This window comes from Ambystoma mexicanum, chromosome 4q, assembly GCF_040938575.1.
Source record: "Ambystoma mexicanum isolate Mex_15411 chromosome 4q, UKY_AmexF1_1, whole genome shotgun sequence".
Lineage (NCBI taxonomy): Eukaryota > Metazoa > Chordata > Amphibia > Caudata > Ambystomatidae > Ambystoma > Ambystoma mexicanum.
The window spans coordinates 1237315946-1237343325 of NC_090928.1; the positions used below are offsets into that span (position 1 = coordinate 1237315946).

The 27380-nt window shown below is 48.3% G+C and overlaps 1 protein-coding gene across 1 annotated transcript in view; it reads right to left on the reverse strand.

Moving 5' to 3' along the window:
* Positions 1–22560, reverse strand: part of LOC138468307 (zinc finger protein 318-like) — a 640558-nt gene extending 617998 nt beyond the window's left edge. Inside the window, exon 1 of the mRNA XM_069608801.1 lies at positions 22188–22560. Coding sequence (XP_069464902.1) covers positions 22188–22400 — 213 coding nt within the window. The 5' untranslated portion in view covers positions 22401–22560. The remainder of the gene's footprint in view (positions 1–22187) is intronic.
* Between the last annotated feature and the right edge of the window lie 4820 nt (positions 22561–27380).

Here is a 27380-nt window from a genome sequence, read left to right on the forward strand (position 1 = left end):
CCTGGCCAAATTGGGCATCAGCCCAGGAGCTCAGGTCAAGACAAGGTCTGCAAAAAGCCAAAGAGGAAGTCCATGCAACAGCCTTGGCTATGGATTCCCAAGGGACGTATTTTTGGAAGGCAACAGCAGCCGCTTTGCCAGAAACCAAAGGTGCACGAATGTCCTTTAGGTGCCGAAGGCCTCGAATTTTGTAGGCCTCAGAAATACATGAAGCGATCCAACGAGAGATGGACGCTTCTGAGGCCGGTATCCCTTTTGGGTCACCAAACATAACATTGAGTTGTGAAGAACTTCTAAGTTCACTTGTTCTGTCGAGGTAAAACTTCAGAGCTCGCCTGACGTCTAGGGTGTGCAAACCCGTCTCGGGATCGGAGACCCGGTTCGGAAAGAAAACCGTTAAGATATGCCATGCATTACTTACCGTAATAGCATTTCTGATTAACAAAATTACTCACCATAGTGACCACCTTACTCCGTCTATCGTCGCCTTTCCTCCATACTTGGGGGGACATTCCGTCCTTCGGGACGGAGCACTTTTGTAAAATTCATTTTTTGTCCTTTAATTTATACGCGGGGTACCGCATGTGGCCGAACCCCACCCTCCTGAGCTACCCCCGCTTCGCCCTTCAGTCCTTTTCTATCGCCAGGTCCAAGACCATTTAAGCAATAATAGAGGATACTTTTTAGAGGGGACAGCAGGTGGGCATATGGAGGAAAGGGAACTATGGACTAGGAGTAAGGCAGTCACTACAGTGAGTAACTTTTATACTCCTACGTCCCGTCCCCTTTCCTCCACACTTGTGGGAGATTGCCAAGCACGCAACTTAGTTAGTTTGGGTGGATGGAAAAAAAAACCTTTACTGGAATAAGTTCTTAACAGCCTGGCCAAACTGGGCATCAGCCCTGGAGTTCAGGTCCAAGCAATAACGCTTACAAAAAGCTGATGGGGAAGCCCACGTAGCCGCCTTGGTGATGGTTTCCTAGGGAACATACTTTTGGAAGGCAACAGCAGCCGCTTTGCCACGTACAAGTTGAGCATGGATGCCCCTCGGAGATTGAAGGCACTGGATGCTATTGGTTTGTGAAATGCAGGAGGCAATCCATCGAGAGATGGTTGCCTTGGAAGCCGAAATTCCCTTTCGGGTCCCTGAACGCGACAAAGAGCTCCTCCTCCTCCCTCTCCCCCCTCCCCCCCCCACCCAAGTTCACTCGTTCCGTCGAGGTAAAATTTCAGGGATCACCTGACATCCAAGTTGTTTAAAACTAGCTCAGCATCTAATGCCAGGTTAGGAAAAAAGACCGAAGTAGATCGAATGGTTCAAATGAAAATCGGCAACCACCTTAGGCAGGAAAGAAGGATGAGTGCGGAGCACAACCTTATACTTATTGAAGGTGAGGAATGGATGTTCCACAGAAAGAGCTTGGAGCTCGGTTACTCACCTCGGCGAGGTCACTGCAATCAGATAAGCGACCTTACAAAGAGATATGAGGAGGAGAGTGCAATTCGATACATTACTGACCTTATAGAGTGACCGATGAATCCGAGGCAGTGGAGCAAAGGCATAAGCCTTCATATTGTGCCATGGAATCTCGAGAGCGTCTCCCAGGGAGGACACCCCGAGACAGCCTCTGGATGCATACAGCAGAAGTCTCCTGTTTGTAAAAGTCGCAAAGAAGTCCACTTCTGGAGTGTCCCATTGGCGAAAAATGGAGAAAACATCTGTGTTCCGTTCCCACTCATAGCTGACGGCTGAGCAAGTCTGCGGTTATAATGTGACCCAGGATGTGTAAAGCTAGGAGCCAAATGTTGTGCTGGATGGCCCATTCCCAAATCTGTATGGCTAGGTCCACAAGGAGAGGTGACTTGGTGCCACCCTGCTTGTTAATGTAAAACATCGCCACAGAATTGTGGGGGAATACGGACTACCTTGTTTGCAATGGACGGTTGAAAAGCTTTGAGCGCCAGAAAAACAGCCTGGAGTTCCAGATAATTGATATCTTGAAGTGTCCAAAGGGCGAATACTTTGAGGTGACATCGTTGCGCCCCATCCTAAAGGGAGGAGTCTCTGGTAACTATCACTTGTGGGCAGGGCTCCTGGAAAGAGGCCCCCACTGAAAGGTTGTCGGTCACAACCACCATTGTAGATCCGTCATCATGCAGGATGGAACTGGGATTATCTTGGAATACGGGTTCGAAGCCGGAGACCAAAAGCTCCGAAAAGCCAGGCGAGTATGCCTCATTCAGACATGCAAGAGGAAGGGCTAGCACGCAAGAAGCCATGAGGCCTTGAAGTCGCTGGAACCATGTGCGAAAAATGGAGGTAGAGCTGACATGCGGCTGATGGGTCCGCAAACCTGTCCGCCGTTAGGAACACCTTGGTACTGATCATATTCCAACGGAAACCCGGCAAAAATCAGGGCGAGCGACTGCCCGTGGAAAATTTCCACCAGTTCACCGACAGTCCATGGTGGAACAGGAGCTGAAGGAGAGAGAGACTGGAGATGTATCAATGCCATCTGTGGCAAGGACTGCGAAGGAGCCAATCGTCCAAATATGGGTATACATGAACGCCCTGCTGCCTGAGGAAAGCTGCGATGACCGACATCTGTGTACCGAGCTGAGACCAAAGAGGAGCACACAGAACTTGAACTGTTCCCCTCTCAGAGTGAACCGCAGATATTTCCGAGGCGGCCTCCTTATCAGCATGTTCATGTAGGCGTCCTGAAGGTCCACTATACTGAGCCAGTCACCCTTCCGAAGAGAAGACTATTTGGCAAGGAGTGATCATCTTGGGGACGAGAAAGGTCGAACTGGGAAAGATCGAGGATAGTGCGCAGGCCAGCCTGGTTGGGTACTGAACAGACGGAGTAGAAGCCCTCCCCTTGCTCCCGGAGGAGAACAGGCTCCACCGCTCTGAGGTCTAGAAGTTTCTGTACCTCAGCTCTGATGGAGGGTGACCCGATCTGTTGGAAGGGAGGGTTGAAGGGTAGGGCGGGGGGGAAAAGGCAAGTGAAAGCACACCTGAGCGATGGACAAAACCCACCGGTCTTCGGTGATTGTCTGCCACGCCTCCAGTTAAGAGATTCATCCTCCCACCGGAGTCTCGTGCGACTGACCAGCTAGATCATTTGGATGACTCGTCAGCGGGGAGACTACCTGTCCCTGGAGAGGAGGCTGATGGGCTAGAGAAAAACAGACCACCTTGCCACTGTTGCTTTCGACAGAGTCTGCCAACCAGAGCTTCAATGTGGCGCGCACAGCAATCCGGACAACCCTTGAATCCAGAGAAGGGCCGAGTCTGGGACCCTGATCTCTGCGTGTATCGCCAGGACCGATAAAGATTTGGCGGTTTGGCTACTCGCTTTCGTCTTTGCGAGTTCCGCGTATGTAGAAGAATGGAACAATTCCTTGCCATCAAAAGGAAGGTCCAGTACTAACTTGCACTTCCTTTGAGAACTTTGTCACAGAGTCACGCCTGGTGGGAGATAAGGCCTCGAGCATAGGTATCTATGTGGCGTGCCGCAACTTCCAGTAGATCCTGTGCTAACACTTGGCATCCGACAAACTGGCTTTAAAGTCGTCTAGCCTACCTGCAGGAATACACTCCTGGAAATCGGTTATCTCTTTCCACGGCCTCAGATTGGCTGCTGCCAGGATGAGCTCTGTGTTAGCTTGACGACGGAGCGCCAAATTGGCAAAGATTTTCTTGTCCAAGGCGCCCAAGAGCTTATCCTCTTAGGAAAGGATTTGGCCTGCTGCCGTGGAAGATGCAGGGGCTGGCTTGGACTGGAGGGTGGCTGCTGCCACCGTCGTTGAGGAAGGGAGCGGACAACCCGATAAGGCGATCTCCTCGAAAGACGTGAAGCCAAGACGTCCTTCTGAAGGAACAGGCTGGTGCGCTCATGACGTGACAAGGTAAAGGCTCCAAGAAGCACCCTCTCCTGTGGAGTGGGGGCCTCAGGTACTGGAATATCAAGGCGGGCCATCATATCCAGGACGGGGTCATGGAAAGCTCTATCAGAGTGGGGCTGCTCATCGCTATCCTGATCCGCTTGAGGCTTATCCAAGCGGGAAGAAAAGACGGGTCCACTATGCGTGCCGCCTCAGGTTTTAAAGTGTTGACCCGCTCTGCTGGTGTCTTCTCTATAGGAGACAGCGGGTGAAGAGGAGAGCTTGGTGGGGGAAGTCCAATAGGAAGCCGAGTAGCTTGCACGACCGGGGCCTGCGTAGGACAGCCGGGGCAGATGGGACAGGAGGTCCAGGGTACATTTCCCTGAAAAAGACGTTTGAAATTCACCTACATGGGGTCAGAATGCATGAGCATCTGAAACTCCCCCCCCCCGACCGCCCCAAAAAAAAAAAAAAAAACACTCCTCCTTAGCCTAAGGTTTTGCCGCTGGAACAGGCCGCTCGTGAGGGGAATACCCCCCATGAACGCAAGGAGGATGGTTGACAGGAGGGCCCACCACTGGCCAGATCCACATAGATCAGTAGTGTGGAAGCAAGAGGGAGCAAGACTGTATGATGCAGTGGTGCCCAAGCACGCCAGTCGGATAAGGGCGGAACAGGTTTTTGTTGCCCACATAGCGTTGAAAAGGCTGCTCAGCCCAAAAAGAAATGCTCCCAGCACAAGACGTCGTGAACGGTGGTGTAAGAGGTATCCAAAATGGCATCCGTTGAACATGGAGGTTGGGCCGCCATTTTGACAACACCTGAGGAGAAATGCGTCACATGCTAAGATGACCGGGGACTTGAGTAACACTTTAGCCTTGACACAAGGATCCTTGGCCGAGCCGGTCGGTGCCGGTAAGTCTCAGATGTTTACTGGACATCTTAGAAACTGCCTTAGAATAAGCCTCCAGTGGAGGAACCTCAGCAGAGCCGGTACTGAAGGCATGTGGTCCGTGACTGCCCTTTTTGCCCCCTCGACAGAACCAGTACCACTACGACCGGGAGCGTGGGATGGCCGAGGACTGTACCAGACCATCAAAGAGGATTTCTCGATTACGTCGGTGCTGGCATTAGTCCCAAGAAGAGGAACCTCTGGTTTTAACCCGGGACGAATAGCTCCCTTAAGAGAGGCCTCGAGCCGTGACTCAGTGTGGAAAGCTCCAGAAAAGGAGACCTCAGGGCAAACCTGGAATCCAGAGCCACAGAAGAACTGGGCTGAACTTTAGCACCCAAACAGTGAACCTCAGAACAGAGTCCGGTTTTGGAAGGTCCGATGCAGGAAGCCTCGGAGACCACTCCGGTGTGCCTTTTAGGCCCTTGAGGTACCTCAGGTGGACCCCTTGTGACAGAGCGACTCGATCCCTGCCTGAACCCGGAAGACCCCGGAAAGGAGTGCCCTGGCCGGGGCGCCCTAAAGAGTAAAGAACTTACCGGGTGTTTCTTCTTTTAGTCAATGAAAAGCTGGAAATGAGGTGGAGGAATGAGCTGAAACACTTCCTCCCACCGAAGAAGACGGAGTGCCCGGACAGAGAAGGAATCGCAATATAAGCACGAATCCCAGCGATGCGCGGGGCCTAGACACTCCAAGCAAAGAGTGGGGATCTGCCCTCGCAAATTGACATTCGCATGAAGAACACGACAAATCCAAGACGTTCCGGCATAGACTGAGGACTAGATGACAGTGGAACCGGAGAAGGAAGGACCAAGGGAATACAAATTTCAATTCCCGGTGATGCTAGTGCATCCAGCTCCGTGCAGAGAAAAGTACTGGATGCGCGGTGCAGCGCTCAGGAGGGCGGGGTTACGGCCACATGCGGTACCCCGCAGAAAACTAAAAGGACATTTAAAATGTTATGATGCTTTTGACTGAATGTCCCCACAAGTATGGAGGAAAGGGGACGGGACGTAGGAGTAGATTAGATCTGCTTAGATTCACATGCAGTGCGCATAGTCCAACATCTAGTGGTAATCGCAGAGTATTGCATCTTGTCTTTCGAGGATCGAAAAGGGACATCGACATGGGCCTGCTTGTAACACTATCCCTAACGTGACATGTAATGTACCCAAAATCCCTCAAGCGTCGAGGTCCCTCTGGTTTTGTTTTTTCTGCCGTGAGGGAGCCTTATGACTATCACGAGTACAGAGAGAGAAAAGAGTAAGATGTCCATGTTCCTTCTACTCCAGGAGGGGAGGAAGGGTGGGCTGCTGACTGATTTGCACATGGCTGGTCCCCTTTTGCAATGGCGCAGACGGGCTAAAAAACGGTGGTGTGGAAGGTTGGCCCAGAGCAATTGCCAGTGGTTTAGATTCATTCGAAACCTTCCACCCATCACTTTTGTGGTCCGCATGTGAATCTAAGCAGATACAATCAACAATCTTCAGAAATGCTATTACGGTAAGAATCTGCTTTCACATGCAGTGCATAGGCTAGCAAGCAGTAGCAAGAGATGGTTGTGGGATGTGTTAAGGAACAGAAGTAAAGCGATGTCTTAGTACCGCTTGTCCCACCCGAGAATCAGACCTAGAGTGTATCCCGGCAGTAGTATTTTGTAAAGGTGTGTACAGAACTCCAGGTTCCCGCTTTACAAAATGGACTCAAGATGAACATTTGCAATTAATGCTATGGAAGCCCCAGTGCCCCGAGTATAGCGTGCTCTAGGCTTGATGGGCAGATCTCTCTTGGAAAGAGAGAAACAGTGTGATGCAGTTCACGATCCACTTTGAAATCGCCGATTACGAGCCAGGATCCCCTTCTCAACCAGCTGCCACTGAAAAGAAAAACTGGGTTGTCTTTAAGTGGTCTTAGTTTTTCCAGATAGTAGATGACTGCGACTGCTCTCCTGACATCAAGAGTGTGGAGACTTATTTCTGCCACGTTAGTGGGGTTCTGGAAACAAAGTGGGTAGTCCTAGTGATTGGTAGACATGGAACTTTGAAATAAGTGTAGTCACAAATCGTGCAGGACCACCTTTTCTTTGTGAATCGTGACAAATGTGTCTAGGGCTGAAAGAGCCTGCAGTTCACGAACACTTCTTATTGAAGTGACAGCCACCAGGAAGGTGGTTTTGTAAGTGAGAGCCTTAAGGCTCGCCTTGTGCATAGGTTCAAATGGAGATCCCATTAGTCTAGTTAATACCACATTTAGGTCCCATCCGGGAGCTGGTTTGGCGATGGGGGATGAAATATTTTTAACTCCCCTCCATGAAAGCCTTGACGAATAATTTTCCACCACATAACCCTTTTAATGAGACCTGCTGTAAGCCGAAAGTGCAGCTAAGTGGACTTTTAAGGAATTGAAAACCAAGCCGGAATATAGCAAGCAAGTTAGGTACAGGACCATGTCTGTTGGCGAGCGTTCAATAGGATTGATGCTTTTAGTACTGCACCAGACCACAAAGAGTTTCCATTTGCTTGAGTAGCAGTGTCTGGTGTTTTCAGTATGTCTATGCATCTTTGAGGAAGGTGGAGGTGTCCGAACTCTACGACTTCAGGAGCCAGTCTGCTAAGTTGAGAGTTTTGAGGGCATGGATGTAGAGTCTCCCTGTTTTGTGACAGCATGTTGTACAGGCATGGCAGCTTCCTCGCAGGGGAGACTGACATTGCAATCAGATGACAAAACCAGGGTTGGCAGGCCCACATCTGGGCCACCAGAATCATACTGACTGGTTCCTGGTGCATCTTGTGCACTATGTTTTGTTCAATAGGCGAGGTGGGGGGTTTGGGGAGCATAGACAATTTTCTCTGACCATGTTATCCAGAGTCCGTTCCCAGCGGTTCTGCAGGTACCTGGAGGTGTAATCTGGGAATTGAGCATCTAGAGTTGCAAACAGGTATATCTGAGAGGCCCCAGTCTGCGAAGACGGAGACTATATCTGTGTAATCGCCATTCGTACTCCGAGTAGTGGGGAACTGTGCGATTTTTCGGTCGCGGAAATGTTTGCATGAGAAATGTGCGAAACACAAAAGGTTCGCACTTTCCCAGGCGAACACGCATTCAAAACCCCTACATACACCCCCCTCCAACACGAACAAACTGTGCTTACCTTTTTTTTTTTACATGCCGAGTCCCTGCAGCGCCAGTTCCCTTTCACTTAAGTGATCGGGAACGGGTGCAGCAGGGTCCTTTTTTTTCTTTTTTACGGGTGTGCTGCGGGGGTGTCCCCTGCAACACCCCACTCACTATACCACACAGTATAGTGAGTCGGGTGTTGTGTGGGGGGGGAGGGAGAACACCCCCCCCCGCAGTCTTTTTTAATACTTACCTACAAAGCTATCACCAAAGGTTCAAACTTTGTGTTCGAACCTTTGGTGGTAGAATTGACTTTTTGTACGGTCTGCTTTTTTTCCTCAGCCCGATCGTACGATTCCGGTAGTGGGAAGTCTCTGCTGAGCACATCCGCTAGAAGATGGAGTTCCCCTGAAACGTTTTGAGACAGGAGGAACATCTTGTGTTCGAGAGCCCACTTCCATATGTTTTGAGACAGTTTGGATAGCCCCAGAGAGTGCGTACCCCGCTGTTTGTTCAGGTAATACATGGCCGTAGTGCTGTCTGTGAGGACCAATGCTGTCATTCCCTGTAGTTGTTTCTGAAAAGTCAACAAGTTTATGTGGTTGGATGCTACTGATGGGGACCAAACGCTATGCACCATGTGATGAAGGAGGTGAGGGCGCCCCCCACCCTGTGAGAGATGCGTCTGTAGTGAGAGTGGCTTCTACCTCAGAGGTTGTGAAGGTCTTCCCCTGCAAGAGTTTTTCCCTCAACCACAACTGCAGAGAGAGAACGAGGGCTGCCGAGACAACCACTAGATCGTCCCATTGTCCACTGGCCCGACACCATTGGCTGGAGAGCCACTCTTGCATGGGGTGCATGCGCAAACGTGCGTGCGGAACTAGATAAATGCAGGAGGCCATCATCCCTAACAGTCACATGCCTTTGCGTACAGTCACCTCGTGGCTGGCTACATAATGAGGGATTTGGAACAGCATGTTTTGAACCCTCTCGTTGAAGGGAAAGAGGAGGGAGTCTTTGGTCAGAATTAGAGCCTCCAGAAACTGCTTGACCTGACTGGGGTCTAGGCTGGGCTTTTCCTCTCTGATTGAGATTCCCAGACTGAAGAGGACTCTACCATGTTCTGGGTATTTGATAGGCATGTTTCCTACGAATCCCCTGTTATTAGCCAGTCGTCAAGGTAAGGATAGACTGGGATGGACTGTGTGCAGGTGAGCCGCTACTACCGCCAGTACCTTTGTTAACACCCTTGGGGCTGAGGCAATGTCAAAGTGGAGGACCTTGAAATTATAGTGTTTGTCCCCTATCATGAACCTCAACTACTTTGTGCACTGGCAACATTGAAATATGAAAGTTTATCAGCCACCAGGGGGTCCACGGATGAGTAAACCCTCTGTGTGAGCGCCGCGTCTTGCAGCCCTAAAAGCGGGTTGAGCCCCCACTAAACGGGCCCCCCTGATATAATCGGTGAATCGAGTATTGGAACAAGACCCCTGGCAGCCTTTCGAAACACTGACACAAATCGGAGTCTAAGTTCCCAGAAATAAAGATATACGACTGCGGCGTCACATGCCCGGCCTGCAACTTTCCAAGCGAAAAGTACTCCAAAATCAGAGCGGGAAGGAATACGCAGGTCCCACAGACGGGCTAATCGCAAGGACGATGCTTTGAGCAGAGCTGACCCTCCTGTGAATAACCAGTCCACGGAGGTGGGGGTGGGGAGGGGTGGGGAAATAGTCCCAGGATCAGCGTGGCGAGGACCCCAGGCGTGGACGCGCACATGGACCCTGAATCAAGGTGCGCCTGCCAATTTCCCCTTCCATGAAGGGCCGCACATGGGCGTAAGCCCCCACCGCCTCATACCATCGTAGGCAAACGCTGTTACAAGCGAGGGCCACCCTACCACGCAGACAGCCGCTGTGATCGGTCAGGCATGGCGGGACAGCCCACACTCTCCGAGCTATTGCATTAACATTGGCTTTCTCCATACACCTGCAACACATCCGGACCGAGGATTTCGTCAGGAAGAAAAGGAGTCTCGCATTGCCTCCCGCCTACCATTTGCTGCGGGTGTCCCTGATGACCCACTGAACAAACATCCCTATCTTGTGAGTAGGCGCACTGCGGCTCTGCTGTCCCCGGAGAGGAGGTAAATGTGACAGACACTGCACGAGTTTGCCCATGCCATTGGCTTTCTCTTTCTGTGACAAGACTGGTGCTCATCTATAGCGAGGCGACCAGTCTGGGTGGGGGCATATCTTGGAATTAAGGCGCAGACCCAAGGATCCCTCGTCCAGCGAACCTGAACACACAAACCTGAACACATACAAATAAGGTGTTGCACCTATCCCACCACGACCTCATTGCACCCTGGTGACTCCGGCATTCATATTAACGGAAAGCATCACGAGGTGAGGGTGGATGAATGCCAGAAACCCCCTTTTTTGTGATGGACTGTACGTCCTCTTGGAGCCCTGCACGCTTGACTTGAATCTGTTAGCCCAGAGGGGTTGGGGGCAGTGAGCTTCACCAATTTGGCCCAAGTTGGTCCTCTATGAGATGAACCAGCACTCCTGATCCAGTGTCAGAGGTGCTCACTCCGCCTAGGCTGAAAGACTCTCCTGGAACCAGAGGAGAAAAGCTGCAACGTCGACAAGTGGTTTGTGGCGGCGCATGAGTGGTTTAGGAACTGCGCTGCACTCCTGGAATCATGAGGAGGGCGTCCGAACTGGTCACTGACAAGACCAACCACTGGCAGAGGATCTTTTAAAGCCTAAAAAGAGGGCAGTTCACAAGGGGTTAATGAGTCACCCCATCGAGCAGTAGTGAAAGCACTGACGGATAGCTCCGCCCTGAATAAAAGTGGTAAATGTACCCCCCTCCGGAGTGGTGAACCTCCCACCCTCCCTGCATAAAGATAAGGCATATAAAGATTGGACAGGTCACATCACGTGAGCGACCCCGAAAGTGAATATAGCTTGCATACCCCACAGTGGACTCAACTGGATGCACAACTTGGGTCACTACTAGAGGGCTGGGCCCCCAATATCAGGGCGCGTGCACTCCTCTAAGAAAGCTGGTTGTGACCATTGTAATATATCTACCCTCCGCAAGCTGATATATCTCCATTGGCCCATCGAATAGAAAACATGCATCCCTACCTGCCAGTGAGACCTACTGAAAGGGGACTTCGGGGCGTCCACTCAAAGACTCTTTCCCACGCGACGTATCCTTACGGCCCGTACTTGGCTCTCGCGTGTCTCTACTTAACACTGAGAGGGTTGTTTCACCCCCCCCCCCCCAACCCTCCTCCACCCTCCCCTGTTCCTGGGGCGTGTGCCCTCCTCTATAGACAATCCGCTAGAAAGAGGCATGATTCACTCACTGATCACGCCAACACTTACTGAACCATAAGAAGCGAAAGCCCACTGCCACACCTGTGTACCCACTCAGGAATAAAAAGTTAAGAGATCCTGGGGGGGAGGGGCAGCAGCACTACAGTCATGGGCTATGACTTCAGTACAGAATCCTGAGTGAAGAGTGTGCTACCAGGTGAGCACTCTGTCGATGGGTAAATAGCCACGTAAACAAACTTACAGAACCCCATTTCTCACACAAGGAGCGTAAAAGCCCATGGACGTAAAATTAAAATTAGCCGAGTTTGCCTACTCCCCGTTGCCTGCTGCCCTCGAGACCCCCCCACCCTCCAAGACAGAAACATGGCCACCTCAGGATCTGATGCAGCAGCTACCAAAGGTGATGTTGCGGCCCTATTTAACGAGATCAAGAACATGGGATCCAATATAGGTGGGAAGATCGACAAAATCACCCAACGGATAGACAAGATGGAAGAGACTCGAGGGAGTTGAAAATAACCAAGTGCTCTTGAAACTCAAACGGACCACATAATTGCGGAAATAGAACAGAGAGGAAGAGTTCCGTCTTAAAATGGACAATATGGAAAATCGTGAGAGATGGAATAATCTGCTTTTTTTGGCATTCCAGAACAAGACGGGGAGTCTGAGAGGGACCTCAAGAAGACCCTCCACGACATAATGAAGCTGTTATTTGAAGATGAAGTGATGGATGAGCCAAAAACGGAGAGGGTACACAGAGTAGGAGGACCATCGGGTGGACCCAGGTCGGTCCTGGCCCGCTTCCATAATTATCAGGACAGGGCTAAAATCCTGAAAAAGGCCAAACGTAGTGGGCCGGTCGCCCTTGTCAAGGCTTGTCATCCCTGACCCTCGCCCTAAGCAAATGTGCATCCCTCTCACAAAATGGTTGAAGGAGTACGCTATAGATGGGGGTATCCTTTCTCCCTCTCGTTTGAGCATGAAGGCAAAAAGGAACGGCTGTGGTCCGAAACGCACATCAAGAACTGTACATCAGAACTACTGGATACCCGTGACGAAAGGAAGTATGTCAAAGTCGCGAGGAAATTTCAAAGAGAGAACGCCTCGCCGGAGGTGGAAGGTTGATCATACCCTATCGGTTGATTGTTTCCCAAATGTCTCACACAGCTTACCCGTAAAGGGGCTTTAGTGCTCTTAGGCATACACTGCTATGAGGCGAGGGCTGATAGGTTGGCCTCGTCGTGGGGCGTCGTGGGGGTTTCCACCTGCTGCCTTGTCCATGTCTCTTTGAAGGACGCTTCCCTCATGGCCTCAGGAATTTCAAGTCATATACTCCTTGGATGCCAGGGAAAAATGTGGTCCCTCCCTGCACCTTACCGACAGGCTCAGGCACAGGCATGATTTCACCAAGGTGGAAATTCCCCCATCGGGGGGAAAAAAAAAAAGCAGGCCACTGTGGCAGAACGCATATGGGAAACATCCATTCATTACCCAATGTTATTTTTTTTTTTATAATGTTTTTTTTTTTTTAGGTGGGGTGGGAGCCAGGGGCTCAAATGTTATTACAATTGTTATATGCAGGGGGTTGTGAGGTAACAGCCTCCGCCAGTGGTCCAGCACTAACCTAGTGAATTTAACTGGGTTTGATCGGACACTGATAAGGGGCAAGGGGTACTTGGGGGGCGGGAGGAGGGTTAAAGTGTTGGAACAGAATACTCGCTAAGCAGTAGAGTTGTGAAGGTGCTGAAGTTTAACTATGCGCTCAGTTGCCGACCGCCATCGAGGGGTCATTTGACACACAACAGAGGAAATGGCGGTTAAATTAGACTCACAGAGAAGAGGTCTCCTCAAGGTGGGGACTCTGAACACTAAAGGTCTGAACTCCCTGACCTAAAGATCCCTGGTATGTAGGGAATTTCGCAGGGCGGGACTATGTCCTCCTCTTGCAGGAAACCAAATATGCCCGTGGAGGGGAGCGAAAGGTCCTTAGCATGCGAATGGGCACGAAATACTGGGGTCTGGCCCTCTGAGGAATGGAGGAGTTGGGGTACTCATTAGAAAGGGATTAAACTTCACACTCACCAAGTCAGGGGCGGACGTAGACGGGCGAGCACTGCTCATAGTAGGCTCCATAGGAAAGGTAACCACCACATTTGCCACAGTGTACTTCCCGAATTAGGGTCAGTCCCGATTCATGACTAAGACGATTCCCAAAATCAAGGTGGAAGCAATGGGACATGTCTTTCTTGGGGGAAGACTTCAACCTATGGGATGACCCTAGATTGGACAGGAGAGCCGGTAACCCCAATGCAAAGGAACCTGTCGATCGGAGTAGCACAGTGGTTATGGACATGGATATATACCAGTTACGAGATACATGGAGGGTGCTCCACTCGGAAGAAATGGGGTACACTTTCTATTCTGCCCACCGCAATACGTTCACTAGGATTGATTATATTTTTCTGTCCAAGGAAATGAATGATACAATGGAGAGTTCAGAGATTGTCCCCGTTACCTGGTCTGATCACAATATGGTCACGGCCGATATACATTGGGACAATCCACCAAACCGGGGGTGGGGGTAGATGGACGTGCAATGAATCCCTTTGGCAAGACCCTATCTAAGACAGAGCTACAACACAAGATCAAGTATATTTTAAGACCAACCATACTACAGGAGAGGTTTCCAAACGATGGTGGAAGGCAACCTGGCGGGGAATTCTAATTAGAGAGGGCGCAGGCAAGAAGATGGAAAGAGCCCTGGTTGAGGGCAAACTTAGGAGGGAGATATGTCACCTGGATGAGGAAGCGAGGGGAACCAAAGAGGGAAGAACTGACAAGATTCTAGAGGCAAAACGGAAAAGGGAAGAGCTCTGACTCCTCAAGGAGGGGTAGATAGTCCGGAAGTTGCAACTTCTGAAACAGAAGATTTATGAAAAAGGGGACAAGGCAGATGCGTTATTGGCAGCCAAATTGAGGGCGCAATGGGCAGAACGAAGGGTTGTGGAAATAGTACAGGGGGGGGAAGAGTCCCCGAAGTGCAACTGGGGGCGACATCTCTGAGACTTTCGCCATTTTTTACAGGACCTTGTATAGAACAGAGGTGGATCCCAGACAATCGGGAACGGAAGACTATCTCACCTCGTTTGAGATGCTGAAACACTCTGAATCTATTGCCTTAGATGCCCCAATAACTGAACAAGAAATTAAAAGCGCAATAAGAGGTTATCTCTCTGAAAAGCCCCGGGCGAGGATGGATAAACAAATCCTTCCCATCCCCCTTCTTCCTTGTATGGTCAAACACTTCATCGGTAATCCCCAAAGGTGGGCGGGATCCCAAACAATGTGGTTCATACCGACCCATATCCGTGTTAAATGTTAACGCAAAGATTTATGCCAGGGTCCTTGACGCACGGCTAGAGACACACCTGCCTCGCCTGATAAATGCTGACCAAGTAGGATTTATAATGGGGAGTCAGGGGGCCGACACCATGCGGAAGACCCTACACCAGATTAATGAATCTCAAAAAATGGCCAATGACCATGCTCTCCTATCGGAGGATGCAGAGGCGGCCTTCCACAGTGTTGAAATGGGGTTAAATGATGGAATTCCTCCAAAAAAGGTAGGAATAGGCCCAAAATTTGGGAGGGGGATCCATGCTGTATACACGTCTCCCAAAGCCTCCGTTTTCATGAATGGGGAATACTCCCGGTGGTTTGGACTAGGCAGAGGACCCGACAAGGAGTCTCCTTTCAGCGATACTCTTTGCACTTTCCTTAGAGCCCCTAGCCCAGAAACTGAGGGCAGACCATCAGGTGGAAGGACTCCAAATGGGTAGTTGGGGGAATACAAAGAGGCCCTATATACCGATCTACTCTTACATATCTCGAAACCCAATATCATCCATACCCAGAGCAGTCCACCTAATGGAAGAATATGGCATGCTCTCAGGTTTCAAGATTAATATGGCCAAATCCATCTTGTTCCCCCTGCACGACATCACAAGACGATATGGAAAGGTTCTCCCCACTGGGTCTTACGGTGGAAAATGTCATGCTCAAATACCTAGGGATATATGTTACAAAGGACATACTGTATGAGGCCAATTTCCCCCCTCTTCTCTTCAGATTCCATGCAGATCTGGCTAGATGGGAGAAACTAACAATAACGTGGCTGGGAAGGCTCAACGTGGTTAAAATGGTATGTCTCCCCCGATTCCTTTACACGTTCCAGATGCTCGCTATATGGGTGCCGAAGCATTTCTTTGATGAGCTTAAGAAAGCAATGCAGAGGTTCCTATGGCAGGGAAAGAAGGCAAGGGTGGCCTATGAGACTTTAACATTACCCAAAGATAAGGGGGGGGGTTGCCCAATTAAGAATCTGGATTCCCCACCTAAGGAATTGCAAGGAACCTCAATGGGTCGTCCTAGACAACCACTATTTAGCCCCGGCAACCATCTCTGAATGCCTTTGGGTACCAAGGAATAAACCGTTACGAAGACAGAGGATCACCCAATATTGGGGACCATATGGGAAATATGGAGAGAAAGAAATGGCATGCAAAAGATCACTTTGTCGCCATCCCCTCTGAACCACCTATGGGCCCCGGGCATCAGAGAGGACATCCCCAACTTGGAGAGATCTCAGTCTTGGTATGAGGCAGGGTTGGGCCAGCTTTGGAAAGGCGGCTCCTTCATGACAATCTCGTAACTGGAAGAAGCCCTCGGGCTGGGCCCCATATCAGTCTCATTTCCTGCAGCTTAAAGTTATTCTGTACAGGGACAAGTGGAAAGACAGCGTCAGAGATCTCACACCATTCGAGAAATTGCTAAACTCAAGAACAGAAATGAAAGGCCAGATATCCGTCGTATATAGAGACTTGACACCGGGAAAGGATCTACTACGCACTTGAAGAATAGGTGGGAAAACGATCTGGGAGATGAGAGTAGGTCATGTGAGGGGAAAGATGTGCAGGGCTGCCTCCCAGGTCTCGATAGCAAGCCAATATAAGCTCCACGCCATTAAATTGTTACATAGGTGGCAATATGACCTGCGAAGACACTCCCAAATGTCCCAGTCAATGAGCCCATTATGTTGGCGTGAATGCAGTGAAAATGTGAACTACTGGCACATGTGGTGGGAGCTGTCCCTGTATTAGAATTTTCTGGGACGAGGTCCTGGGGTTGATCAGAGACCTCTGCGGAATCCAAAAGGTAGCGGACCCTCGAGTAGCTCTGTTTGGGTTTAAAAGACAAGAGGATGAATGGAGAAGGATCACAGGTGTGGCTGTCCCCCTTTTGTTGGCTGCGCGTTCCGCTTTGGTAATGAAATGGAAATTTAATGTACAGAGCAAGGGAGGAAATCTTGTACAGGGCAAAGGAGAATGGGTCAATGTAGTCACGAATATTTGTGTAATGGAGAAGATTACTGCTGCCTTACATGCAATGTGATCTAATGTGGGGGGACTTTGTGAATAAATACATGCCTGGGACTTTGTGAGGTCTAAAAAGGAAAGAAATGGACATCTTTGCCCAATTTATTATGGAAAATAGGTGAACATATACCCCCAGAGGAGACCTCTATGCATGTTCCAAATAAGATACAAAGAGGAATCTACGCTTAGCGTAAATTGCAAATCATAAACACAAGGCACTATTCACAACTTTTAGAACCATTTCAACGTACATAAAGGGAGGGTTCACGGGGGGGGGGGGACAAGAAATAAAAAAACATTGTTTGAAATGTTTTACGTACAGGTTATGTGGGGGAAGGGGAGGAGTAGTTGAATGTACATTGCCTTGATATGTCTCTAATATCTAATTGTACTGACTTTTGAACTATTGTGAAATTTGAATAAACTTAAATAAAATAAAAGATAATTAAAAAGGAATATGTCCCAGGGTTTGGAACTGAAGGGAGCTGGAAGCTATATAGCTCCTGCTTGTAGCTTAGAAACGTATCCTGTCGTTTCAAAGACAGGTACTACAAGGTAATTTACTTAAATATAGGCATTTGTGGATTACGATGTAGTAATAAAGGGGACCCCCAATTTAAAACAAAACAAAGTAACATTTTGAATTACTGTCAGCGAAGTGACATAGAACCCTTAAGAGAGCCAGGTTAGCTTGACACCAATAACTGCCAGGAGCTTCTTTTGGCACTCCATGCCAACTGGTGCAGAACAAACAGACCATTGTGAATTTAACTCTGTGCATTTAGGACAGTCTAAACATTAGGACACATCTATACAACATTTAAAGCATAAGGGGCCATAAATACATAATATGGAAAAATATAATTTTATGTGTTAGTGTTACGCTCACCTGGTATCCACAGGGCCGCCACCCAGCAAGGTTAGTCGCTGGTATGCTTCTCAGCTTTGCCCTGATGTGGTCTGCGAGGAAGGTTCTGCCTGAAAATACAGGAGGACCGTGTTCAAGACTGACCGACTGGGGAAGTACCCTCCCTCCAGCCCCGTGTGATTTCAGTCCCTCTGGCGCCCTCTCCTCACCTTGTGGTAGAATTAGGCATGCTGTCCGTCCTGCCTTCTTTGCAGGGGCGCGTTGTCTTTCACGGGCGAGTGCGGTCCAGTTACTTCACCTACGCCGGCCCGTTTGATATTGTTCAGGTAGGTCTTATTGCTGTTCTTTAGTTTTGTTGATATCCCGCATGCCTTTCTTGGTTTAAAAATGTCTCTTTTCTCCCTTAGGTATGCAAAGCTTCAGTGCGGCGAACTGGCATGGTTGAGCCCCGCTGGTAAATGATGGTGCATTAAGAGCGCTATGATGCGGTAAGTAAGCGCTATGCGCAGTGCTGCGAAGTCTTGCCTTTGCTAACCTGTGTTTTCCATCCGTGTAGGTCGCGGTGTTCTTCAGCGCGAGTGGAAAGTCCGGAGTGGTGCCAGCCGAGAGGCGACCAGCCAGGTAAGCCTTTTGAGCAGTTCGTAATTTGTAAATGGGCCTCATTACGAGGTGGGCGGTAAGTGATTACCGGCACCGGTAATCCCTTACCACCCTACTACGAGTTCCCTTTGCGGGTCCTCCCTTAACGCCTGGTTTTACCAGGTGTTAAGGACAGGACCCGCAAAGGGACTTTGGCGCTAATAACGGTACCGCAAATTGCGGTACCGTTATAAGCGCCTTCCCCTCAAATGGGAATGGGGAAGGGACCTGGTGAATGGGGAATTACGCCACCGCCAACCTTGGAATGGGGCGCTAACAGCTCAATTCACCAGGGCGGAGTTGGTAAGGATTTGGAGGCAGCCATGGCGCTAATAGCGCCATGGTTACCTCCAACTTTGTAATTAGGCCCAATGTCTCTACTGCTTTCTTTACTGTTGCCTCCATCTTCCTCTTTCAGGTCGTTCTGTCCGGGACGCGTGCAGATTCGAGGAAGCTGTTCTCAGTAGCTGCGAGTGTTTAAAGATGAAGACTGCAGGTAAAATGCTGCTGCTAATGATGCTCCTTTTATCTCCTTGCAGGTTCTGCTTCTCCGAGGTTCGAGGGAATAGCTGGACACGGTGAGCGCCACATTGCAAGCTGCAAAGTAACGCGAAGCGTGTTGTCTTGCTCGGGTGTGGTTTAAATAGCCCAGGTAAAGTAGTCCCTAGGTTTCCACACCCAAAACACTAGACCGCATAGCTTGGTTCTCAGGAACCAAGCTATGTGGATGCCTCCATGTTGGCTGACAATACAATAAAGTAGTTCCCAAGCACATTGTTTCTTATGGTGTATGAACCTGGCGCCATAGGCGTCAGGACTGGCCCCATGAGGGCTTTTGAAAAGGATGCCAGGCCCTAGAGGCCCGAGTCCTGACTCCACCTGGCCAATGGGTTTGCCAGAGGGGGTTTTGGGCGAGGGTCGTGACAGGAAGTTAAGATTTGTAGGGCACAATATACTAGCGCCACATTCCCCAGTGGTAGCTCATGGTCACTGGTCAACGATGGATATCCAGGAGCTGCTTTTAGCTCCTACCTATCAAATCTCGAATTTTGAGCACTGTGTCCAAATGCATAATAGAAGCACTACCCGTTCAGGAGGGGATAATGCTATTCCTATAGTTGAAGAATCAACTAGAGGGGGGGAATGTTGAGGAACAAATAATTCATAAGAATATTATTTTACACGTACAAGGGAAAATAAAGGGAAAAAACAGTCAAAAGACCAAAACTAAGAGGCTCACACAGACATCCTGTGCAGCCCAGATTAAAGTTCTGTATAGTCCAGTTCTGACCGGAAGTGCTGCCTAACGAGTCACAGCAGAATCACAAGTGCTTGTTTAGAAGCACCCAAAGGAGAATGGGGTTTCTCTGTGGACATATGTGTTCTCGGCAGAGGAACATCTAGGTACAATAAAGGACATTTAAGGCGGGTGAAGGATCTTTCTGTTGGCATTAAGAAAATAATGTTGCATTCACCTGGGCATATACAGAAATGTAGCAACTTGGTCAAGATTCAGATTGTGAAGTTAAGAGGAAAACAGGGCAGCAACTTCCTTCAAACGGACGATACGATAGGGAAGGATTTCTCTCCTCCATCTATATGCATCGTGAAACTTATTTTAAAAAGACGACTCAGTGCTCAAGGGAAGGCCAGTTGATGTGTTCTTAGGAGTTGTACAGGTAGGAGGGATTTCTTTACACAAACATTGTCTGGAAAATATGGTAATGAGATGGATGAATACTGGAGTCAGTAATGCATTTTGAGTGTTTTTCATCCTTATGATGCCTTCTGAAATCTCAAGCACGTCTCATTTCAGTGTCGAGTTTGACTGAACATAGGAAAGTATGACAAGGGATCCAACAATTTAACAAGGACACACAAATAAAATCCTGGGATAAACCAATTTGTATGGTACTTTTCAGGCATAAAATATAACCAGCCCACTCATTACTCTACATGCACATGGCACAGCATTTCTAAGTCACTTAACTGCTCACAAGCGAAGATGATACGTTATGAGACCCGGCGTATGTCATTCGCTGCCCCAACTGATTTTGCACAAGAGCCTAGCAGCAAAGTCCCCCTGTGTAGTAATCATAAAATATAAACTCAGCAAGGTATCCCAATATACTCAACTTCTCCCAGACCTTCAAAAGGGTTACTGTCAAATGCTGGTCATAAGTCACAAAGCAAAAGTACAGCTTCACCCCCCTCCCAAACATCTACGTACTTTCTTGCAGCAAAAGGGAACAGTGATTTCCTGTCCCTGCCCCTATGAAAACCAAGTTTTTCTATAGTAGTATTTCTAGGTTTTAAGCACAATTATTTAGGTATTACAACAGTAACACTGGAACAAATTATTAGCGCCATCTAAGAGTGCTATATTAAATCCACGTTACTACCTCTTATCCAGCTGTGGCTGACATTAAACAAACCCAACCAAAATTTCAGATGGGAAAATTGATGCAATAGTGCCAACATTAGGGGACATTAATCTAGCCCACAAAACCACTCCATGCGACGAATCCCTGTACATCCACCACTCTTCCTTCCTCCCATGCCACCAACGGCATGTAGTCCCCTTTCATTGCACAGCTGTCTCACATCTGGCCCCCATCTGCCTGCACGGATCACATCCCACTTTTCCCCAGCACCATAACATCCCAACTCCAAGATACTCTCATTTAAACTCGCACCAGCTCTAAGCCAGCTTTCTCTCTGTCCATGCACAGCCGCACTAACACCAGGTCCCTCTTCCAGCTTCACAGCAGTACCACCCCCCTGACAAGCTTCAGCTTTACAACCACTAAATCCCCTGCCACAGACCTCCCTTTCCATGCCCCGCTTCAACCCCTCTCACAAGACTTCCCATCCCCTGCCAAGGTGCAAGGCATCCTGCAGATTTCCATTTGCCCCGGCAACTCCTGCACACTGCCCGGTCTCCCTGGCACGCTGCAACCTCTCCCACACACTTCCCTACACCAGCCACCCCACAGATGTTCCATTCACTGCCCACGCCGCTTTCCTATCTTGGTCACAAACCCATCAGCAGATTAACTGTTCACTGCCGTAGCCACCCTGCGGACGTCCCTTTTCCAGCTCAGCCACAAATCCACCTGTCAGACCCCCTGCATTATATCTTCAGGACCTCGCCCTTGGAGCGCAGTTTCAAACCCAATCTCTACTACTAACAGTGCTTTAAGTGGAGTTGAGGGGAGCTCCCATTAGCTGATCCTCCCAGGCAACCCTTTAACCACACAGCTCCTTAAATGCAATGGGACGCCTGCTGCGTCATGTCTCTTTATTCTGAAACAGGACAACTGGTTGGCCAGCCTCTCCTTTAGTTTCCGAGTAAAGAGCCAACATGCAGTGGAAGCCCTTTAACCAAGCCCGGTTATTGGGCTTTCTGCTGCAGATTAGCTCTTTACTCAGAAACAGCCACCCTGTCGGTTCTGAATAAAGAGACATCGCGCAGCAGGTTTAGCCAAAGTGCTGCTCAGTTACAAATTAGAATAAAAGCCAATGCCTTTACTTTTTTTCTAATCCAAAATGACAACACTGCAGGCAGCCGAGTTACATGTCCTGCGATCAGCTAAAAGGCTGCCCGAGAGGTCCACGTAGCTGTTGCTAGTCGGGGTGAGCCATGGCAGGGCCCCAGATCGGGAGCCCATGTAATCGAGTACCAGGGCTTAGCCCAGGCCCACTTAAAGAACCGTCTACTAACACTGCTCAGGTTACCCTAAAACACGTTTCCTCCCTTCACATCTGCCCTCATTTTAGATTGCATACGAGGAAGATTTGGAATAAGAACTGGATTAGCCCCACTGCCTTGCACTGTAAAAGCGGAGTAAAGTAAACATGTTGGTCCAAGACATCGCACGCCTTTCTCCTAAATCGTGATGATCGGCATGTGCGTCCCTGTACTCACCCTGGGTGGAAGGTCCATTCCCATCTCCCGTCTGTATGGCGGTAAAGAGGACGATCCCAGCGGTCCCATTGGGTGTAGCGGGGCCATAGGCGGTAGTGGAGGCAACGGTGGTATGGGTGGCAGGGACGGTAGGGGCGGGAGTCGCGGTGGCGACGAGTAGCGGCGGGGCGGGAGCAGGCCCCGATCTGGGCTCAACGGACGGGGTCGATACATTACGCCCTGTGAGCTGCAGGGCGAAGGCCCCAGGTTATAACCGGGAATTCAACGTCAGGGCCTGTGAGGAAAATCAACGACGACGGCGGCCAAGATCTGTGAGAACGTCCAACATCCGGGGATTTGGGTCGCGGCCGACACTGCGGAGGACGTGCGCGCCACTGCGGACAACGTGCGCGCGCAAGTGCAACTGGGAAAAGGACGGGTGCGAGCACGCACGGTTACGTTTGGGGTTAGACGTATCAGCAGGCTAGAATAGAGCTGTGCGCATGCCAGGCTGCGCCGTGCCACAGAATCGGTTCCAGACGATTCTCTGTGGCTATGTAGTGAGGCAGCTGCAGCTTTGTAAATGGTCCAACCAAAAGTGCGGGGTTCGGTGTTCACTCTGTCTCTATGAGCGCTGGCGGAGCTGAATGAAAGCGCAGTTCGTGTATTTACAACGGAGGCTATGTTTAACGAAATGCACGTAACTTCATGCCTGAAAATCACTAACGCGATTTATAGCAGGTGCTAAAATGTGGGTTGATGTTCATTACCTATCTGTAATCTTTATCACTCCTAGTCGTACTCTTCCTCATCACAGAATTGATCTGAAAATGCCAACTTTTCACATTGGGCTCCAGGGTACTTGGTGCATTGTTCACGCTACTGAACGGACAACGTGCTCTTTGAACCTACCTGTAGTGGCGCAATGATCACTGGACAGGAGCAATGTAATGATGTTAAATATACAGAACACGGCTATGTATATAGTTCTACATTACGTACCACTGTAAATAGTTCTGTTGTCTTAGTAACATCTTCATGTATGGTTCCATAATGTCAGAGAGAACCATACATAAAGATGTCTTTTGATTGAAGGCTGGCCTCCTGGCCAAATAAAGCTATAATTAATATATATATACTACGTGTGAGTCGACTCCTTATAATACGGAAAGCACTTCCTAACAATTGTCGACGAAGACTCGTGTTGAGGAGGAAGCCCCCAGATATCCTCACAGTGTCGGAACCGACTGGTGCAAAGCTGAATCGGAGAATTGAATGAATCGAACCCATGTGCTAATACAGGCAAGTCTGAGTGAGCGGCGGCTTGTAAGTTTGAATGAAATCCAAGTAGAAGTACCTTAAATCCTGTGAATGTGTTGTATACCTTTTGAACTGTGCGCGAGGATGAGAGGCCAACCGAAGGCAGCCTAAAGGAAAGCGCCGCTTTACTACGATGTAATCACGTACAACGCGACAACCAGTTGTTGTGGATGTAACGCTAATAGTGTTAGAAAAAGGCACCCTGCAGCGTGAGCTACGGGCCGCCATATTGTGTATGAGTTGCCATAGCAATCTATCACGGAACATCTAAAGAAAGAGCAACATTACGTGTAAGCGTATTATGAAATAAAGGAGCATTTGATGTTAAAACAACGTTACATGCAAGCATATTTAGAGAAGAAAAGCATGCGTGTGATACCTGCGGCACAATCTCGACACAATTAAGCAACATTTATCCTCTGTAAATAAAAAAAAAAGAGGAGTGATGATGGAACAGATGATATAATGAAGGAAGAAGAAGTGTATAAGTGTTTAGAGCAAGTGCACAGTGACTGGCATAGTTTCAAAATAAAAGCACGTGACACAGAAGTGTATATTTACTAATACAAGTGCACAGTGCTATAAAAATAATAATAATGCAGAACATTGCAGCTCCAATTAAATTCTTGGCACTACCTGGGAACCCAACATGTCCGTGGGAGCAATGGCAGGACAATTTTCAAGTCTACTTGAGAGCAATAGGTGGCTCCAAGTTTAATGATGACTTAAAGGAAGCCACTCTACTCAATTGTGTGGGTGCAGAAGCACTCAGGATTTTCAGGACATTGCCTGAGTTGGACAGTGCAGAAGAAGGCTCGGGATTCTTCAAGCGGAGCTAGGAAATATGAAACAGCAATTGCAAAACTAAATAAACACTTTGGGAATAAAACCAACATTGTTTTGGAAAGGTACAGATTTTTCTCGAGGAAACAGAATAAAAGCGAAAGCATTGATGCCTATATAGCTGCATTGAGAGGTCTATTATCCACATGTCTCTTGTGGATACTCACAGGAGTGGCAGATGAATATTTAAGAGATAAACTAGTTCTTCATGTGGCAGATCCAAGAATCCAACAACCGTTGTGGCAGGCAAAGAACCCGTCACTGGAATAGGCAATTGAAATCACCAGATCTATAGAACTTGGTGAAAAATGTATGAAAGAGGTCCAAAATAGAGTAGAGAGTATAGAAATAAAATCAGTCCAAGATATCAGTGATGGACAACATGGCAAGGAAGAAGAGGATTTGGTTGCAATTGTCAAGAGTATAGTCAAGTCCGATATTGGAATTGTTCCAGACAAGAGAAGGAGAATACATACAGACCACAAAACAAATATTTTAAGTGCGGTTGGTACAGACATATAAACGCCGAGAAAGATCGTCCGGCTGTCTCAGCTAAATGTTACAAATGTGGACAGATAGGCCATTTTGGCAAAGTGTGTCGCAACAACGGAGGAAGAGGCAGATTCAATGCACGCTATGTGAGGAACCTGGGTCGTTATGGAAGAGGAAGAGGTAACATGACAAGTATAAAAGCTTTGGAAGAAATTGGTGGCCCAAGTAGTTGGCCATTTCAAATGGATTTGAGGACGAAGTACAAATACTAGCTTTCACACCTAATGAAGGCAGTCTGGGTCCATGGGTGCCGATGAAGATAAATGGTATAACATTACAAGTTATAGTCGACACAGGTTCTCCATATACCATGGTAGATGTAGAGATCTATGTGAATGTACTTAAAATGAGGATGGAAGAATTACAATTAACCAGAATAAGAGCGACTGGTTATGGCAAAACACCTATTAATATCATAGGATATACCTGGGTACACTTCGACTTTGAAGGAAGGAAGACGTACTGCAAGCTATATGTAGCCGAAAATGGGTTCTCCATAGTTGGATGGTGGGAGCAACCATCATTGAAAATCAGGATACATCCTGGTGAAAGTGTACCCATCCTATGCATAACTGAAAACAGTTGTAACACATCAGCAAACCTACCCAACAGTTTTCCCACGGGGTTCACTGATAAGATTGGTGTTCTTAAAGGATTCAATCATCGCATTATACTCAAGAGGGGAGTAAAACCAGTACTGCACAAAGTGAGAAATATACCGATTGGCACCAGAGAAGCGTTACAAAAAGAGTTAGAGAAACTATGCACACAAGACATCATCATGCCAATTGAAAGTTCTGAATGGTTATCCCCAATTGTCATTGTAAAAAAAACAGATGGATCGATTAGAATGTGCGTTGATTTGAGAGATCTTAATGCTAACATCTGGGTGAATTGCCACCCACTGCCAAATATTGGAGAAATGCTCACCACGATGAAACCTGCAAAATATTTCATGACATTAGATCTATCATCCGCATATCTCCAAGTTGTTTTAGATGAGGAATCCAGGCATTTGACATCATCCATAACACCATTGGGGGCATTCAGATATAAAAGAATGCCTTTTGGACTGACTTCAGCAGCTGCTGTATTTCAGAGGCTAATGCATCATTTATTTAATGGTCTCCAAGGAGTGCACTACTTCCAAGACGACATCTTGGTATCTGCAATGTCGGAAGGTGAGCATGATGCAAAATTATTAGGTGCGTTACAAGTCATACAACAAAAAGGCATGACACTCAAGATTGAGAAGTGTAAGATAAAGCAAAATGAAGTAACTTACTTGGGTCATCGCATCAATGGCGATGGTATAAGACCTAAAGAATCATTAGTTGACACCACTCTCAAAATCCCTGATCCAATCAACAAAGACCAACTTTGAAGTTTTTTAGGTTTAACAGAATATTATTCCAAATTCGTGGATCACTAATCTGATAGGACTGAACAGATGAGAGACTTGATGTGCAAAGGTATAAAGTATTGTTGGTCGGAAGGGTGCAAGAAAGAATTTGAGATGATCAAGACTTTAATCGACAAGGCACCAGCACTCAAAATGTTTGACTCAAATGCCAAGACCATGATTTCGGTAGACGCCAGCAACATAGGCCTAGGGGGCGTCTTAGAGAAGGTACAAGGAGGAGATGTTGTTCCCATTGCTTTTGCCTCCAGAACATTGAGAGGGGCAGAAAAAAATTATTCGACTATTGAGAAGGAAGCCTTGGGAGTCAAATGGATTCTGGAACACTTCAAATGACTTATTTGGGGCATGCCTGTTGATATAAAGACAGATCACAAACCACTCATACATGTTCTAAATTCAAAAAATCCACACATGACATCCCCACGCATAAGGAGGTGGACATTGATCATTATGCAATATAATGTTGACATAAAATATACTCCCGGAGAACAAACATAGTGGCGGATTGTTTTTCTCTCCTGCCATATGATACTGAAACAGATGATTATGATAACAAGGAAGAACTGACTGAGAATCAAAATATGGATTGTATAATAGCACATATACATCCAAGTTTCTCAAAGGAGGAATGGATTGAAGCCAGAGAACAAGACACTGAACAGAGACTGTTTTTTTTGATTGATTGATATTTTATTTCTATCGTGCTCGTACACAAGTGTTTCAGAGCGCGACAAGGCAAGGGAGGGGAACAGGGGAGAACAAAACAGCGATCTTACTAGGCTCAGTGACATTGAGAATGCGCAAGTGCATGGGAGAGGGGGGAGGGGAAAAGTGCATGGAAGGGGGGAGAGGTGGAAAGTGCGAAGCAGAGGAGAAACAGATAAATAACAATAAATAAGTAATAAAGGCAACAAACAGTGGTAATGCAGCCAGCAATTTGCACGTGCTAGGTTTAAGGCAGCAGACAGGGTAGGTCTGATAAGGGCAGGAAGAAAAAGGGGGGGTGTATGGGTTCAGATACAGACCCCAGTGCAAGGGGTGGCCCGGAGGCAGTGCGGGAGGGTGGCAGGATGAGC